Here is an 18,392-nt window from a genome sequence, read left to right as displayed (position 1 = left end):
GATAGATAGATAGATAGATAGATAGATAGATAGATAGATAGATAGATAGAGGCTGAAGATATACCTCAGTGGTGCAACACTTGCCTAGTTCAATCAGGAAACTTTTTACGAACATGGGGTTGATTTGCAGTATGGGTGACACCACAATCATGAGTGTTGCAGGATGTTTGATCCATTGTGAACCGTAAAAAACTATTTCTAATTGTGGTATGGCTCAGTCTTTGATCCTAGAGCTATCTGTTTACTGTTAACAAGTACTTGTAGCCTGGCTCAGCCCTAGCATACACTTTTAAACCAAAAGCTTTCTGTAAACAGGATTAAAGAATGTTAAACCTAGGTCAAGAGGTGGGGCAAGTAACCAGTAAGTAAAAATGGGTAAAAAAAAAAAAAAAAAAAACATAGGGAGTGAGATCGTGATATCAAACTGATTGTTCCCCAAACATCCTAGCTCCAAGAGGAATGAATGTAAAAAGATGGATAGAGCTTGTGTTATGGCTTAAAAAGCTCCATTTTATGCTATGCATCTATCTTAGCATGCACTAGCTGTTTGTCTCCAACTTTGGTCCTTGGAAGAAAAGTTCCCAGTAACCCTGACTCAGTGACCCCCACCCAAAAATTTACAGCTGTGACTATCTACTTGTTATATGTCTGATTTTTTTTCTTCTGTAACTTGATAATAAAGATACCTAAAGGTTGTTTGAGATGCTTTAGTCACTTAACATGGTGGAACAGAACAGTTTTTACTGGCTTGCACAGATATTGAAGGTCTTCAAGTGGTTTTCCCTTTAAAAGTCCTTCCACATACCCCTGCTTCGTAGCCACTCAAATACGGCTCAGAGATTGTTTGTCCTGCTACAGGCTAAGCAATAAATCTTTTCAATACATTTGGATTGAGTCTATGGTCTTTTCCCAGGGTCACAAACTTCATAACACTTGCTAGCTTCAGGCCTAGCCAAGACATATCCTAGGTTCGTGAAGAGTCTCTGCCTCAGAGAAACAAGCAGAGAGTGATGAAGACATCAGGTTCTTCTGGCATCTGTGTGCATGTGCACCCTCATACACTCACACAGATAAATACAGATACATCCTGAGATGAAAAGGGGTACAGTTTATACACCGTATAGGGGAGGCTGAAAAGTGCAGATGTCAGAGAATTAAAGGCTCGGCAATGGGAAAGGAGTTGTTCCTATTTAATTGCTTCAATTTTCTCAAGAAGTAAGATTGTAAACTAGGAGTGAAGGTAAAATGGGGTCTGAGTGAATATCAAGGAAGGTGTGAATATAAAGGAAGATGTGAAAGTCTGAGGGTAGAAAGGCTTCATGAGGTATAGTGAAAGGCCAGGGTCTGAGTTAAAGTCTATACAAGTCTGATGATCTTGTTGGAGACTTTTCTCCAGAAACTTCGGCTACTGGCCTAGGTCAGAGTCAGTAGAAAGTAGAGTTGAATTAAGAGGGAAACAAGAGGAACATGTACACAGCAGGATCTGGAGAGATCACAGAATAAAAACTGTAGAGAAAAGAGATGGCCTGCAAGGTCTGACACAACAGTGACTGTGCCAGAGCAAGGCTAAGGATACAGATGACTCAGTAGGTGAGGCACTTGCTGTCCAAATGTGAGGATCTGAGCTCTAATCTCCAGAAGCTACAGAAAACTGAATGCCATAGCATTGATCTGTGTCTAGCATCCCCAGATGTAGATAGGAGACTCTCCAAAATCGCTGGGCCAACTAGCCTGGCATAGGCAGCAAACCAACAAACAAAAAACAAACAAACAAACAAACAAACAAAAAAAACAACAGAAGAACCTGTCTCAAATAGATGAAGACCAGCACCCAAGGTTGTCCTTGACCTCCACACATGTTTGTGGCAAACATGCATCTGCATTCACCCCCCCCCCATAAACACACACACAAATACACACGAGTGTGCACAGGCACACTCCCACACACACAAAGATTAAATAGACAATAAATCTAACCAATAAAGAACGAAGAAAAAAAAGCAATGGCTTAGGTGGCAGATAAAACGGACTTGGCAAAAGGACACGTTTACCTTTTAGACATAGGTATGTCCTCGTCCCACCCCACCCCACCCCCAAAATGGTGATTTTGTTGGAAGGAGAGCAGAATGTTAAGGGGAAAAGATAACACATATTCCACCTTCAAGATGAGATATCAGACAATCATAATGGACACCACCCAAGGAAAGTTTCCAGCGACACAGCATCCTCAGGGAATACGCAACAGTGTCATGTTCAGGTCGTAAGTCTGAAACCCTCCACCAAATTTTAAAGAACAATGGCCACCACCCATCCTGAATGAATTACTCACTGGATGTATGGAGCGATGTCTTCTTCCATCCACTTTTCTCTTAAAGAGAAGAGACTGTTAAAGCGCTCCTGTGTTCCCTCAGGCAAATCATCTACTTTCAGTAAAAATATGATTTCTGGTCTTGAGTTTCTGTCCACCAGTGCTAAACCCTACAAGAGACAAGAAGTTTGGAAAAAAAAAAAAAAAAAGCAGTTAATGATCTCATATTTAAATATTTCTTTTGCCATTAGATTTAGCCCAAATAATTTAAAATACCACCTACATGAAACTTTAGAGAAAAAGTCTATCTAGAAAGTCTATCTTACAGGCAGCCTTTTTCATAAAAAAGAGCTCCTGTAAGCTGTGATTTCTTTGCCATCTACTGCCAGTTAAAAAAGATAGCTTTAGTGCCAAATATCATCAGTGGCCAGTCACTGCCAAAAGCAGAAAGCTCTTTGAGTGACTTCATCAAGGAAAGAGCTTGCATCACCTTACTAGCCCCATTTTCTTGCTAATGTCCATTGCTCTTTCCTCTTTTCATCGCCCTCCACCTCTGACATCACTGTCTTCTTTGCTGTCTTACTTACTGTGTAATTTCCCAAGCCTCCACCTGTGCTGGGTAACCATCATCCTACCCCAGTGTTGCCTCTGGTACCCTTGTTCATGACTGTAGCATTTGCAATTTTTACTCAAATACCTCTTCTGAGCCCCAGACCCATACATCCAAATTACAGAGGATTCCTGCTCCACTCGCACTGCCTTGGGGAAGGAGAAAACTTAGGTAACCTAGATTCTATTCAAACCTATTCAAACCCATACCTAAGTGCTCAGGAGTAGCTATAGATGCTAAAGCCTTGAGATTTTCCCACCCGTTATCCAATATCTACTTCCTTTGTTTTGTTTTGTTTTGTTTTAATTTTTACTCTGTGTGCATGTGTGTGAGTGTGTATGTATGTGTAGGGCAGAGGGAACATGTGTAGTTGACAGTATATATGTAGAAATCAGAAGAAATATTAAGAGATCTTTTCTTTTTCCACCACTCAAGTCCATTATAGTAAACTCAGATTGTTAGGTTTGGTGGCAAGTACTTTTTTACCTCCCACGCCATCTCACACACATAAGCACACACACACACGTACACACACACTCTTTTTTTTTGGAAAGTATTCTTGCTTGTTTTTGAGACAGGGTCTTCTCTAGCCCAGGCTGACATAAACTTGCTGTGTAGCCAACCATGATCTTGAACTTGTAATCCTCTAGCCTCTACCCTAAATGCTGGATTACAGGCACAAACCACCATGTTTGTTTTGTTTTTTGTTTGTTTTTTTTTTTAATGAGGTGCTGGGGATTGAATTCAGGGCTTCAAGGATATGAAGCAAGTACTCTACCAACTATGCTTTCTCGGTAGCTCAGCAACGATCCTTTTCTTCAGCTCCACTGTCTCCTTTTTCCCTTTCTGCTACACCCACTCCAGCGTCGTCAGTGTAGCATATCAATAGATTGTGCTACTAGGTAGGAGATATGTTTCCCTAGGGAATAGGCTTCCTGGAGGTCACTGGCAAAGTACCCTACCATGGCCACCTAAGCCAAAAAGATGTACTCTGAGAGTCCCACACTTCCTCAGTTGCAGGGTTGGATTAATGAGCTTTTTTGCTGTTTCTCTATGATTCTTAGATCAGCACAATTAACTATTCAAGGAAACACATTTCTGATAGATTACTAAAGCTTTAGCAAATAAGAGCAGAAGGAAAATAAAATTTTAGGAGAAGTAATAAATCAGATTCAGTATCCGGAATTGCTTGTGGAAAAACCAAACATTGTAGGTAATAAAGGGGCAAGAGTTTTAGGTCTTTCTAAAGAAAATATTTAATCAGGATCTGTCAAGATGAATGCTCTGGATATTCCCACTGCAGTAAAACTACTACAAAACCATTACCAAACATAGGTGTTTATGATGAGGCAGAAAGAAGATAGGCAAACATAGGAGGTCAGAAGGTTTTATATTATACTGTGAGTTTTATGGGCAGATTGGCTCTAGCGTGTCCTCCTTGGTGCCCTATCTCTAAAGGAAGATTTAAATCCTTAGCAAGACAAACAGGAGGAATTCCCCTCAATGCTTATCTCTAGGGAGAGTTGTAAATCTTTAGCCAACTTGGCTTGGAGGGCAGTGACAGCCCCTGGCCTTCTCTTCACTAATTAGTAGCGATAAAACTGCGTAAATAGCCACAAGTTTAAAGTTTTGTATTTGCTTTGATTAAAAACTTTTAGGCCAAGATTTTTTGTAGACACTGCTTTATATCAGGTTGCCCTTTCAGTTAAAATGTAAACGTTGTATTGTTGGTAAAAGTCTGAATGTTCCGGGAAGTATGTCAACTTCAAGGTGCTTCTTTATGTAATCACTATATAAGTGTTAGCTTGACTTCAGTAAATCGCAGCAGATTCAAACACTCTCTGGTGTGTGCGTCTTCTTGATATCCAAACCTCTGATTTCCCACAGGTGTGGGACCCCAGCTGGGTCGGTCCGTGGCACCTTTCTCTCCTTCCCTTGCCACCTGTGCTTAAGTCTATTTGCATACCTTTTCTTCATAAGCTCCAACTTTTGGTATATATAGTGCTTACACAGCATTCCTGAAGCCTTACATCCAATCCCTGGCACTGCTTAAAACCAGGAGTGCTTTCACGTACATATGATCCCAGTGAATGGGAGGTGAGTCTAGGAAGATCAGAAGTTTAAGGCTATCTCTGGCTCCAGAGAAAATTCAAGGCTAACCCGGGATACATAAAGTTCTGCCTTTAAATAAATAAGGTGAATGTGTATGTATAATAAATTCCAACTTCACTTGAAAAGAAAAATTCAAGTGATACTCTGCTTTGTAAAGTGTTTCTCTGTAAGTACTGGGGGAGTTAAAGGACTTTGTGATAGAGTAAATGAAGACTGTACCCCTAACGGGTGAGTAGAAAAATAAAACAGCTCCCAGTTCAGCTCCAGGACAAGAATCACCCCACCTAGTCAGACATAACCTGGAGAATTCCCAGGCACAGGCCCCAACGACCTTACCTTGAGCTGATCAAGCCGAGTGGTCATTCCTTCAGGAACACTCTGCTGCCACACTTCCTGAAACTCAGCGAGATTAAACTTCACGGCGTTCTGCAGCAGCATCTCTGCTGTTGCTCTGCATATTTTGTCAGCATTCAACTCAAAATAGACCTCATCTAAGGAAAAGGTATCAGACAAGTTCAGACACCGGGTTTTTTTTTTTTTTTTTTTTGAGGCTTTTTTCTTTGTTTGTTTTTTAGTTTTTCAAGGCAAGGTTTCCCTGTATAGTCTTCACTGTCCTAGACCAGGCTGACCTCAAACTCACAGTGATCTGCCTGCCTCTGCCTCCCAAGTGCTGGGATTAAATGCATGTGCCACCTCGACCGGCTATCTTCTTTTCTTTTTAATGGCATTTCTTTATTTATTTGTGTGTATATGCATATACACATGTGGGCTTGCATGTGCCACCACATGAATGTGGAGGTCAGGTGACAACTTTCAGGGGTCTGTTCTCACCTTTTACCAGAGATAAAACTCAGGTCACCAGGCTTGGCTCAGCCATCCCACTGACACTGTATTATCTTATTAACCAATAAGATATTAGCACTTCCTTTAATTCAACAGTATCACCTTACACAGTCCCAAGATTTTTTTTTTTTTTTTTTATGTGAGTGCTCTGCAGCATGTATACCCACACGCTAGAAGAGGGCACTAGATGCCTTTATAGATGGTCATGAGCCACCATGTAGGTGCTAAGAATTGAACTCAGGACCTCTGGAAGAGCAATCAGTGCTCTTAACTGCTGAGCCATCTCTCAACCCTCACCCCCACCCCGTGGTTCTTTTTTTTAAGATTAATTTATTATGTATATGATCTTCTGTCTGAATGTACACCTGCACGCCAGAAGAGGGCACCAGATCTCATTATAGACAGTTGTGAGCCGCCATGTGGTTACTGGGAATAGAACTCAGGACCTCTGGAAAAGCAGCCAGTGCTCTTAACCTCTGAGCCACCTCTCCAGCCCCTACCCCATGGTTCTTATTAAAACATATATACTTGTTATCACACAGGTTAAAATGCCCATTAGAATACTTTCCAGTCCTACCGTTATCCACATATTTCTTTCCGTAGCATTTAAGACAGTGTTCGATCATTTCCCTGAAAATTTAAAACACACAAAACTTATCAGCATTTTATAGATACTTTAAACCCAGTTGCCTCCTATAAACTTAGATATAAATTAAGGATTTGAAATATTAAGTTACTTTGATAACAAATAATACTTAAGAACTAATTTAAATATTCTGGGAACTGCTACATGCCAAGAACTGTTCTATACATTTTGCACAAATTATGTAGTCATAATTCATATGCACATGGTTTTTATACAGTAGCTCAAACACAACCATTAATTTTTTTTTTATTACCAAAATAAGAAGCAGAAAAGATGATGCAGATGTATTCTCCCCAGTGACAATGTTGAGGCCTGCTCCTTTGTGTAGCATAAGTATAGCCATTTTTGTTTCAGGCCCACCAACCACGTCATTTCAGGTCATTGCTGGCATAAAAGAATCTCTTTACAAGGTCAGGTTGACCATAAACTGTGCTTATGTTCAATGAAAAACTCTGTGGCCTTGTTCCTAGAAATTTCCCAACCATAGGCACAGCTGGCCCCAGATGCCAGGCATACTTTCAAGGTTAGCTAGAACTGCTTGTCTGCTTAACAAAATAACTTGGGTCAGAGCTGACCACATTGTTCTACCATCCATCCTCCTGTATGAGCTAATTGCATTTTTTTTGCCTTTATAAAATGGCTTTGAAAAACAAGTCGATGTCACAGTTTGGCTAGTGAGTCCACTGTGTCCCTGACCATGGTCAGTCTTGGGGTCTTGCGTTCAATAAACCATCCATATCTAACTAAGATCAGTGTCTGAGGGGTTTGTACAGCCTCCTCTGGACCCTAACAAGCAAAAGTTCCAAATACCTTCCAGTTATGTATTTTTAATTTTTCCTCCCTGGGGCTACAGAGCAGCCCAAAGGTTAAGGGAACTTGCTGTTTTTACAAAGGAGCCAGGTTCAGTTCCCTGGTGTCATAGAACCTTCAGTTAGCACCAGGGGATCTAATGCACGTACATGGTGCACATACATACATACATGCAAACAAAATATATATCAGAATATAAATAATATGCCCTCAGTTTACATCTAGTCTGAAAAAAAAAAGTTCACTGCAGACACAAATAATGAAAACACTCACTCGGGTTCCAAAGGTCCAAGTTCCTGCAGGCATACAGTCAAGGGCACTTTACTAAAAGACCAAGATTCAGAATCCACAAGCTGAGTTACATGATTCAGAAGTTTGATCTCATAATCAAATTCAAGAATCCTCCAATAACCTACAAATTTCAAATGTCAAATTTATCAAAGAATATATGAGTGAAGTGATTAGATAATCAATAAAGCAGTAATGCTCTGTTACCCAGAAGGCACACTGGCAGCTACTGTTAATTGTCAACAGACACAATCTACAGTCCGCTGGGAAGAGACTCTCAGTGAGCAATGGCCTCAGGTATCTGTGTGGTGTGATGCAGTTGATCATAACTCTGATCACAGCTATCTGAAAACAATGTGTTCTCAGAGAAAACATCAGGAATCAAGATAGCTTTCCACATTCCTAAGGAAACTGTTTACATATGTATACAGGGGAATTTTCTTGAGCAGTAAAGAAGGAAATTATGATATGTGAAGGAAAATAGATGGAGTGAGAACACTATGTTAAAAGAAATGAACTAGACTGGGAAAGACAAATATCCTGTTTTCTCTTATATTAGAGAGCCTAGATTTAAACTATTTGTATGTGCATGTGTGTGTGTATGTATGTATATATATATATATACATATATATATATATATACACATACATACATATATATGTATATGTATACACACACACACATTTGTACATGGGATGTAAAAGCAGAAACAGAATTATAAGGAAGAGGTTTAACAGGGGTGGGAAAGGAAGAAAAGTTAAGGGAATATATATGTGATTAAGCCAGAGGGAACCTCCAGGGGAGAAGGCCATCACCAAGAGAAGGTAGACAGGTAATGGAGGGGGCAGTGAAAGGGTGGCTAAGAACAAAGCATAACGATACACATTCACATGAAAATGTCATGGTGGAATCTGTCTTTTTTTATGTTAACCATACAATTAATTTCAAAAAAGGCACCTGTCCCCATTTCAGAAGGAATCTGAAATGCCATTGAATGTGTTGGTGTATACCTATGATCCCAGCACTCTGGAAGCTGAGGCAATGTTCAATGCCACCTGCCTACATAGCAAGTTCAAGTTATATGCCAGCCAGAGCTACAGAGCAATACAAGAATTTAGAATGCCATTTAAGAACTGATGACAAAGATACTACTTGCAATAGTAAACTCAAGTTCATAGTTATCCTTTTTTTCAAGGAAATTTTCTGTTCTTATTCTGGAAAAATCAAAGTATCATTAAGAAACAAATTGTGTAAAATAAAGCCAAAAAAAAAAAAAAAAAAAAAAACCCTAGTGTCATCTATGCATTCCCCTACAAAACTTTATCTGTTGCTACGACAATAAATTCAAGCACTATCATTAAGATATATTATTTGGTTTGCCTATCTCAATTTAACTTTGAGCTTCATGGGCCTCCATATACCATGGTAATTACAAAGAGGCATTCCCAATTAAAACCCTTATCTTAAGCACTTAAGACCAAATGGGTTTCCAGCAACTACACAAGGGCTAAATGCTTCCAGGTAGTTCTTAAAGGGGCATACAGCGGGCTGGCTCACTGGTTAAGAGCGCTGACTGCTCTTCCAAAGGACCCAGGTTCAATTTCCAGCACCCACATGGCAGCTCACAACTGTCTGTAACAGATCTGACACCTTTACCCTAATGCACATAAAATAAAAATTAAATTAAAAAAGGGAGCATACAGAATTTATTTAACAGATTTTGCACGAGAGCTAATTTCACATGGAATAATATATCCACCAAACCACATTGGTTTTCACATAGGTAAAGAATCAAATTGTTTTTCTAGGAAAGCTAACAATAGTCTCATAGCCAGTCATGGTGGCACAAGCCTTTAACATCAGTACTTGGGAAGCAGAGGCAGAAAGATCTTTATGAGTTCAAGACTAGCCTGATGATCTATTTATCATCTTCTATAATCATCATCATTGTGAGGGTGTATGTGTGTATGTGTTAAGATTCAAACACGAGGCCTCCCACATACTCAGCAAGTACTCTTCTGCTCCTACTGTTATTACCTTTGAAGCTAAAAGAAAATTGAACATGCATGCAACATGGCAAAGGGACCCCAAAGCTTCTCTGTTCCATACGACACAGTTCTTCATTATGAGTGGGAATAGTTACACTACCTCCAATCTCACAGGCATTTAGGACTTGCAACTGGGCCATTATTTCTCCTTCACTTGCCTGAATATGATCAAGCAAATCTTCAGTTGTATACTGAAACAAACAAACAAAATAGATACATATTTTAATGATTTGGCACCTACGACTTTTTTAGTTTTTTTCGTTGAGTTTTGGAGAATAAATAAATCGAGCCGGTTAAAGCATTCATGGTCTCCTTTGTTAATGCATAATGGTCATAATACAAAATAAAATGTGTCTTAAAAAAGGAGCAAATATTGATGTTACTGCACTTGGAAATGGTTTCTTGAATAGGCACTAAAAACACAACAAAGGAAAAGATACAGCCAGGTGTGGTGACACATACCTATAATCTTAGCACTTTGGAAGCTAAAGAAAAAAGAATTTGAGTTAGCCTGGGCTATACAGTAGGATCCCAACTGAAGAACAAAAACAAAGAAAGAATAAGAAAAGGAGGAGGAAGATGATGAGGATGAGAACAGCAAGAGCAGGTTCATCAAACAGAATGCATGAAAAGCATTAAGTTTTCTCATTCAGAACACTATTACTGGCCATGCTGTTGTACAACTATGATCGAAGCACTCTGGAGATGGAGGCAGGGGGATCAAGAGTTCTAGTCCAGGCTGCGCAGCAGTAACAAACAACTTTGATTCCAGCACTCAGGAGGCAGAGGCAGGCAGATTTCTGTGAATTTGAGGATAGCCTGGTCCACATGGTACATTCCAAGACAGCCAGAACTACTTGATGAGACCTTGTCTCAATAAAACAAAACAAACAAAATAATAAGAAAGTAAAGAGATAAAAGTAAATCTTTGTATTGTGCATGTCTATTAAGGAACTATATATCACTTTTTTATATAAAATATAAGTAAAACAACTAGAAATGAGGAAAAAAATTGAATGAACATTTCTCCAAAGCTATATACATTGTAAATAAAGTTGAGTATGCTGGTATACACCGAGAAGCCCAACATGTAGGAGCGATACTGACAGAGAGAGACCAGCTTGGCACTACAAAGACCCAGCCTCAAAAACAAAACAACAATTTAAAAAACCCAACAACACAAACAAACAAAAAATAAATAAAAAACAAAACAAAACGGAGGGGGGCGAGAGAGATGGTTCTGTGATTGAGAGCACTGGCTGCTCTTCCAGTATACCTAGGGTTAATTCCCGGCACCCACAACATGATGGGTCACAGCTCTTCCTAACTGCAGTTTCTAAGGATCCATTGGCCCTCTTCTGGCTCTCATGGGCACTGGAAACACATAGTGCACATAGACACACCATCATACAAAGCACACCTACATATAAAGTAAAAATAAATAAAATCTACAAAAAACAAAACAACAAACAAAAATAGACAATCAGCGGCTAGATATACAACTCAGGTAGAGTGCTTCCATAACATGCATGAAGCTCTGGCTTCCATCTCCAGTGCCCAGTAAACTATATCGTGGTGCATGCCTATAATCCCCGCACTTTAGGAAATAAAGATAGAAGGATCAGGATTCCAAGGCCATCCTCAGCTACATAGCAAGTTTGAGGCCAGCCTGTGCTCAATGAGGTCTTGTCTCAAAAAAGACAATCGGAAAAAGAAAGACGTCAGCATCATTGCTTGTGAGGGAGCGGATGCTGAAACCATGAGGTACTACTTTATATACTCAGCTAAAGCATAAAGCACTCTAGTGCCATGCAGTTTCCCATCTAAACTCTAATCCACCCAGTCCTGCTCCGCTTCTTTTTTTGACTTAGCAAATTCTAATCCAACCAAGGCAATATGGTGAGACTGGGATTACAGGGGCCTGCACCACCAGGCCAGGCACCTGCTTTGATTCAGAGATCACATGAAATCAAGCACATTTAAATGGCAGCGCCTTTAACAGCATGCCACTTTATATCTAGCCAGATTGCTTTACGTTTGAAACTTGTAACACAAATGTAAAAAAGTAAGACAGTCACCAATAATAACAAGATACGGTGGCACACACCTATAAGCCCAGCACATGAAGAAGCAGAGGCAGGAAGATAGCTGCGAGTTCCAGGCCAGTCAAGTCTACACAGCAAGATTTTCAAACCCTCCCACAATAACAATTAAAAAAAAAAAAAATTACATTTTAAAATTTCAAATAAAACTAAGAAATAATATTCTTACTTTTGAGTGGCTTGGATCCTCTTCTTTATGACTGTCAGGGCCATCGTAGGTATTTTCCATTAGAAGTTTCTTTAGTTTTTTTAACTTAGGTCTGCACCTTCTTAATTCCCAATAGTTATTAGAGAAACCAAAGATCTAGAAATCACAATGCAGCATAAGCCTTTAGTGACCTTTCTGAAGAATAATACATTCCCACAAAGCCATCTTTGCTCAAAAAACATACAAAAGGAGCCAGGTCCAGTGGCACACACCTTTAATCCCAGCACTCAGGGAGACAGAGGTAGATGGATCTCTGTGAGTTCAAGGCCAGCCTGGTCTACAAAGTGAGTCTAGGGCAACCAATACACCAAGAAAGCCTGTCTTGCAAAATAAAAAATAATAAAGAATAAAAAGCACACAGAAGGAAGCTGTGGTACCATTCCAGCCATTTCAAATACTTTGAAAAGCCCATTAAAAATGCCGTACCAATAAAATGATGATCAATAGCTGAACATACATCTCAAGAATACTCTAGGAACTGTAATACTACCAGAAAAAATTTACTAGAATGGCGGCAATTCCACCAACCAGATGGAAACAACTAAAAATACAAACAATAGAAATACCAAACATGGTGGTACAGAGAATACATGGAGGCCAAACACACGTACACATGAAATAAAGATAAATAAAGACTCCAAAAAACAAATAACAAAAAACAAACAACAACAAAAAAAAAAAACCAGGGCTTGGCATGGCAGCACATGTTTTTAAGCCCAGCACTCAGGAGATAAAGAGAGGTGGCTCTCTATGAATTCCAGGCCAGCCTGGTCTATATTCATGGAGTTCCAGGCCAACCAGGGGTACATAGTGAGACTTCATCTCCAAAAACACAAAACATGTAAACAAAAATAGCCAACCACAGCCGCAGACATAGCTCAGTTAGTAAAGTGCTTGCTTAGTCCTGGCACTAAAAGGATAATGAGACCAGAAGATCAAGAGTTCAAGATCAGCCTGGACTACACCACAAGACTGTCTCAAAAAAAAATCAACTACGAAACAAGAGGCTGGAAAGGTAGCTCCATTGGTAGAGTGCTTGCCTAGCATGCAAGAAAGCCCTGGATTTGATCCTGAGCACTACTGCCATAATGAGGCATGGTGGGATATGCCTGTAATCCTAGCACAAGAGTTGGAGGCAGGAGCTTCAGAAGTTCAGGGTCATTCTCATCTATACAGCAAGTTCAAGACTAGCCTGGGCTATATGATACTGAAAGGGTTAGACTAACTTTGTAACCTGTATGTCTTCTAAAGCCTATAGTTTTGAGTTTTAGGTTCAGGTTAAGCTAAAGCCTCTTAGTACCTTTCCAGAGAATGGAAAAATGTGACCCTATCTATGAGGACAGATAGAAAAAAAAGGCAAGCAAGCAATGACCTTCACTCAGCAAAAAGAAAAACTCCTGTCTTTGAGATAGCATTTCTTAGCAACAAACCTAGACTTCTTCTGAGTAGCTTTTGACCTCCAGCCAAAAGTCTGTAGCCCCTAATCTTCAAGGATGAGCTAAACACCCCCACCTTCAATTGCAGCTGCATCCACACTTGGCAGGACTGGCCAAGCTTGAGCACCTAAGACTAACCAATTATCTTACTTTATAGCTTCCTCATCCAATCCTAAATTGCCAAGACTGCAACTTCAAATCTCCCGCAATTTTTCTTTTAAAAACCTTAAGGCCTTTGTCTCCCAGTGCCACTCTTTGCTGACCAGCGGGGGTGACCCCATTGCGCAATGGTTAATAAACCTCTTGCTTTTGCAACGAGTCTTGGTCTGGGGGAGTTTCTGGGAAGGGCGCGATCTTGAACTCCTGAGCTGTGAGACCCCAGGTCTTACAATACTGTTACACACACACACATACACATACACAGTAGACATGAAATTCACTGAGAGCTCCTTTATGCTAACACCACATAAACCATTAAAACTTCCCAGAATGTTCCCTTCATTTTTCTCTAGTTCCATATTTTAGGAAATAGCTAACCTGAGTCATTCTGAAAGAATTAACAGCTTTGCTTCCACTGTGGTATGTGTGACAACCAAAACAGAGTAGAGACTTTTATTTGGTAAATACCATCAGCATTCTCCAAAATAAGGAAGGTCATATTTGTATCTATATTCACTAAGTAACCTAACTTCAAAACTAAGAATCACATTCCCTTCCAACCTCAAATTTCTTCATTTTTCTACCTCATAAATACTTCCAAATATACTAATTATGGTTTGAGGGATTCATTTTTCAAAACATCTCTCGAGCATAATTTACTAAAAATAGATAAAGCTTTAAGAATGAGTCACTTAGGGCTGGCGAGATGGCTCACTGATTTAAAGAACTGGTTGTTCCTCCAGAGGACCCAGGTTCGATTCCCAGCACACATATGGCAGCTAACAACCATGTGACACCCTCTTTTGGCCTCCAGGATCACTGCATGCACATAGTTCACAGACATACATGCAGAAAAGACAACCCCTCCCCATAAACACAATTTTTACAAAATAAATTAATTTTTAAAAAGGAATGAGTTACCTAATAGCACACTTACCACATTAAGAGAAAACTCAGATGCGTCAGAGGAAGAAAAAAAAAGTGGAAAAATAAGGAGAATTCACAAATTCAAAGAATTCTAAAACAACACTGAGAAATCTCAAACTTCCGTAGTGAGAGTTTTAGATCTGCCGTGCTGACAGATCTAAAAAGCTTTTAACCAAAAGCTTTTAACCAAAGCAAGCTTAGAACACAATCATTCTCAGACTCAGGTATAGGACAAAACGGTACCTCGGTGTGAACAATGCTACTCTGTGGTTCCTCCTTCTTCAGCATGTCTGGAGTTTTGCAACCAGGGATGAAAAGCAGCATATTAGACGTGTCTGCTATCTTCAAGTCGTAGGTTTTGTCTTTAGTGCACAACACAGCTTGTTCATCCTTATCTCCTCGAATCACAAAACTACAGGTAAATGGATGGGAGGGAGGGGAAGACATGGCTTAGTAAGACATATCCAGTGGGTATGATATCTCACTTAAAGTGATAATTCCCAATTCTTCTGGCTTCTAGATTAAAAATTAAGCCTCCAGGCTGTTCCTGTAGTGATTTAAAAGAGAACCCCCCCCCCCATGCACACACAAACAGACAAAGGCATTTGAACACTTGTGGCACTATCTGAGGAGGTTTAGGAGGAGTAGCCTTGCTGGAGGAAGGATGTCACTGAGGGTGAACTTTGACAGTACAGAACCTTGCCCACTTCCGGTTCACTCTCTCAGCTTTGGGCTTGCCATAAAAGACATGATCTCAGCTTCCTACTCACACCGAATACCTTCCTTCACGATGGACTCTTACCTCTTTGGAACCATAAGCCAGACTAAACTTTTCCTTCTATAAGCTGCCTTGGTCAAGCTGTCTTCATCACAGAAATAGCGAAGAAACCCCCCAGGGATCTATGATATAATGATGGAGTCCGTGAAATGCTGGGCCATGTGAGAGCTAGCTAGCTAGCTGGTACATAACCAAGGAAAAATAACTAAATACAGGCAAGAAAGACTCAAAGAGACTAGACCAAATATCACCACAAACATGCCGAGAAAATGAGAAGATAATTCATCCAGATGCTTTAATGAAGACGCTATGGTATTCAGTCAGCTGAAGGGCTGACATGACACTCGTGATCCTAGCAGTTAGGAGGGAGGTAGGAGAATTAGAAGTTTCAAGGCCATCCTCAGCTAAATAGGATGATGTAGCTTGGTGGGGTTGAGGTCAGCTGGATCTACTTGAGATCCTTTCTAAAATTAAAACAAAGACAAAACCAAAACACCAAACAAATGAAAAAAAGCAAAAGGAAAGAAAATGATACTGTACAAAGAAAATAGCCTTCACACCTGAAGTCCTTCTTAATCTCCAATTCAGCTGGGATGGAAACAGGTTAGTGACATTTTCTGGCAATTCTCTCAGGGATACTTTGTGACCAATATGTGGCTGGTGAACTAGAACAATAATATATGATGGGTCAAATATACAAACCCAAATGAGAGCCTAAATGGTCCAACTAAAATAAAGCCAGGGAGGAAACAATGCCTAAGTAAAAACAAGAAGGAACCAACTTGCAGGAGTCAGGTGTGCACAAAATAAAGGAACCCAAAACTAGCTGAGGAGGAATCTAAAGGTACTTGCATCTAGAAGAGCTCCAAGTACTCTTCTGTTTTGTTTACCAAGACAGACAGCGTTTCTCTGGGTAGCTGTCCTCGAACTTGCTCTGTAGACCAGGCTGCCGCTGCCTGCGTCTGCTGGGATTAAGGGCGTTGTGGCACCACCACCCGGCTGCTGCAAGTACTCTAAACTATGCACCATCTCTTCAGGCAGCCCCTATTTTTCATCCTTTCCCCCCTCCAGGCTTGGAGATCCAGCCTACAGCTTGAAGCCTACAACATAAGCACTCCACCATTAAGCCCAGACTAGTCCCAGCCAGGGCCCCTCGGTTTTAAAATCCAAGGTCTTGGCAGCAAATTTGTAGTTGACCGAGAATGATAAACAGTTCCAGATCTTTGGTGGAGACCCCAACCAAGCCCTCAGTGGGCTTTTGCCTCCTATGTCCCAGCTACAGTAGTTCTTTCAAGCAAAAGAAACCCAAGCTGAAGGCAGGAATGCTCTATACAGATACTGCTGCTATCTTCTGAGATAAAAACGAGTGTTCTGTAGAGTCCTCGGCATCACTACGAAGGCCTTCAAAATGCCCTGGAGCTCCCTTCTTGACATTCTCCCGCTGGCACCAGTCTCCCAAGTTCAGCTGAGTCCCGCTAACACATCAGTCTAGCAAAGGCGTAGGTTCCTCTGGCATCTGACAGCGAGCTGAGGATCCGCCCTCCAGCCGGTGCGGGCCCAATCAAAGCAACTCTCGGGACCCCGCGGAGTTTCCCCGGGCTACCGAACGCCGCGGCCTCCTGCGCCAGGCTTGTAATCCGAGAACCCTGGTCCCCCATCCGGCCTCACCTGTGCCCGGCCTCCAGCTGCTGGCACAGGGCGGGTTCCAGCTCCAGCAGGCAGAAGTCCCCGGCGGCCGCGCCGCTGGTCCCGGGGCCGAAGCTCAGGCAGTGCACGGTGGGCAGCAGCTCGGCGGCGTTCACCTTGGCGACCTGCAGCGTCGCGTCCACCTCCTCGCGGGTCCTCCGCGGAGCGGGCGCCGGGGACATCCCGCGGCACCGAGAGGGGCGTGTCCTCGGCCGGGAAGAACCCAACTCCCGGGACTTTAAAAGCGCGCCAAATCCGCTGCACCGGGCTTCCGGGGAGGGGCGAGGGGTGTCCCGGGAAAGTCAAAAAGCGTCCAGACGCGCGAGTCCCTGGGCCGTGGGCTCGCTGAATGCAAGTCCGCGATTGCTGAGGGGAAGCACGGTTTCCCCCTGAGGGCTCCAGGAAGGTCGTGTGAGCGGTTCTGCGTCCCCGAGAGGACAAGCACTGAACTTGCTCCCACCCCTTCCGCCGCCCTGCGTCCGCCCCCTGCTTTCCCGCCAAAGCTCTCCTGTCTGCTGCGGTGGTTCCTGTGATGAGCTGTTTGCGTGCAGAATTTCTGTAATCCGCTACCACAGACCAGTAATGCAAGATCCTGGTGATCCCGTCATGCAAAAGGAAACAGGGTGCTTGACAATGGTCGCACAGCCTGGAGATGGCATCGTCTGAATCCAGCTTAGTCTGTGGTGGCTCCAAAATGGCCTTGCCCAGTTTTTGTGTATAGTTCAGGACCAGGAACCAGACCCTGGCCCGAGTCGGATACGGCATCTCACTTGTTTAGGCTTAGAGACCATCCTAGACGAAAGTTGCCTCTCGTTCGTTAAATATTTCATCTGTAAGTGAAGCGTGTGACTTCTATCGGAGAAAAACAGCCTGCCTGGTAGGCCCCAGGGTTCTTCCGGCTAACTCACACTGCCGCCTGTGGTGTTTTCTAAACCAAAGTTTGCAATGACCTGATTAAGATGAAAATTCGTTCATAGACTCACATCCATGAACTTGTAACTGCTTGGTGTGCAAGCTCTCCAAGGGATGCCAGCAGACTCCCACAGACTCTGGCTGCCCATGAAAGTTGAAACAGTGAAGAGGAATAATTCTTTTTAGAGAGGTGGCCTCTCACTCCCTCCTGTCCGTTGGACTTTAGTTGAAATAAAAAGATGTGTTGGTTGAGGATACTGAAGGGCTGAATACAAAAGATATGAGCAAGTTTGTTGTTGTTATTGTTTTGTTTTTTCTGAAACATCCCCAGGGTTGGCCTGAAGTTTTAGTTGTTGGAGGAAAGGTCAGTCAATCACCTCATTAGTCTTCTATTTTATTTTAAAACACCTGAAGCAGAGTAGTGGCAGCATAAGCCTTTTATCTCAGCAGATCTCTGAGTTTGAGGCCAGCCTGGTCTACAAAGGCTACGCAGAGAAACCCTGTCTCAGAAAGAAAAA

General features: G+C 41.7%; 1 protein-coding gene across 1 annotated transcript in view; it reads right to left on the bottom strand.

The window, feature by feature from the left end:
• The window catches only part of Dscc1 (DNA replication and sister chromatid cohesion 1), an 18,783-nt gene extending 1,447 nt beyond the window's left edge, over window positions 1-17,336 (bottom strand). Inside the window, exons 1-8 of the mRNA XM_055626546.1 lie at window positions 16,945-17,336; window positions 14,742-14,910; window positions 11,938-12,072; window positions 9,767-9,857; window positions 7,603-7,741; window positions 6,451-6,503; window positions 5,367-5,521; window positions 2,330-2,478 (exon numbers count right to left, since the gene is read on the bottom strand). Coding sequence (XP_055482521.1) covers window positions 2,330-2,478; window positions 5,367-5,521; window positions 6,451-6,503; window positions 7,603-7,741; window positions 9,767-9,857; window positions 11,938-12,072; window positions 14,742-14,910; window positions 16,945-17,144 — 1,091 coding nt within the window. The 5' untranslated portion in view covers window positions 17,145-17,336. The remainder of the gene's footprint in view (window positions 1-2,329; window positions 2,479-5,366; window positions 5,522-6,450; window positions 6,504-7,602; window positions 7,742-9,766; window positions 9,858-11,937; window positions 12,073-14,741; window positions 14,911-16,944) is intronic.
• Window positions 17,337-18,392: the final 1,056 nt, after the last annotated feature.

This window comes from Psammomys obesus, unplaced genomic scaffold (genome assembly GCF_907164565.1).
Source record: "Psammomys obesus unplaced genomic scaffold, mPsaObe1.curated_primary_1811, whole genome shotgun sequence".
NCBI lineage: Eukaryota > Metazoa > Chordata > Mammalia > Rodentia > Muridae > Psammomys > Psammomys obesus.
The sequence above is the reverse complement of the archived record's forward strand: the minus strand, read 5'-3'. Positions and strand labels throughout refer to the sequence as shown.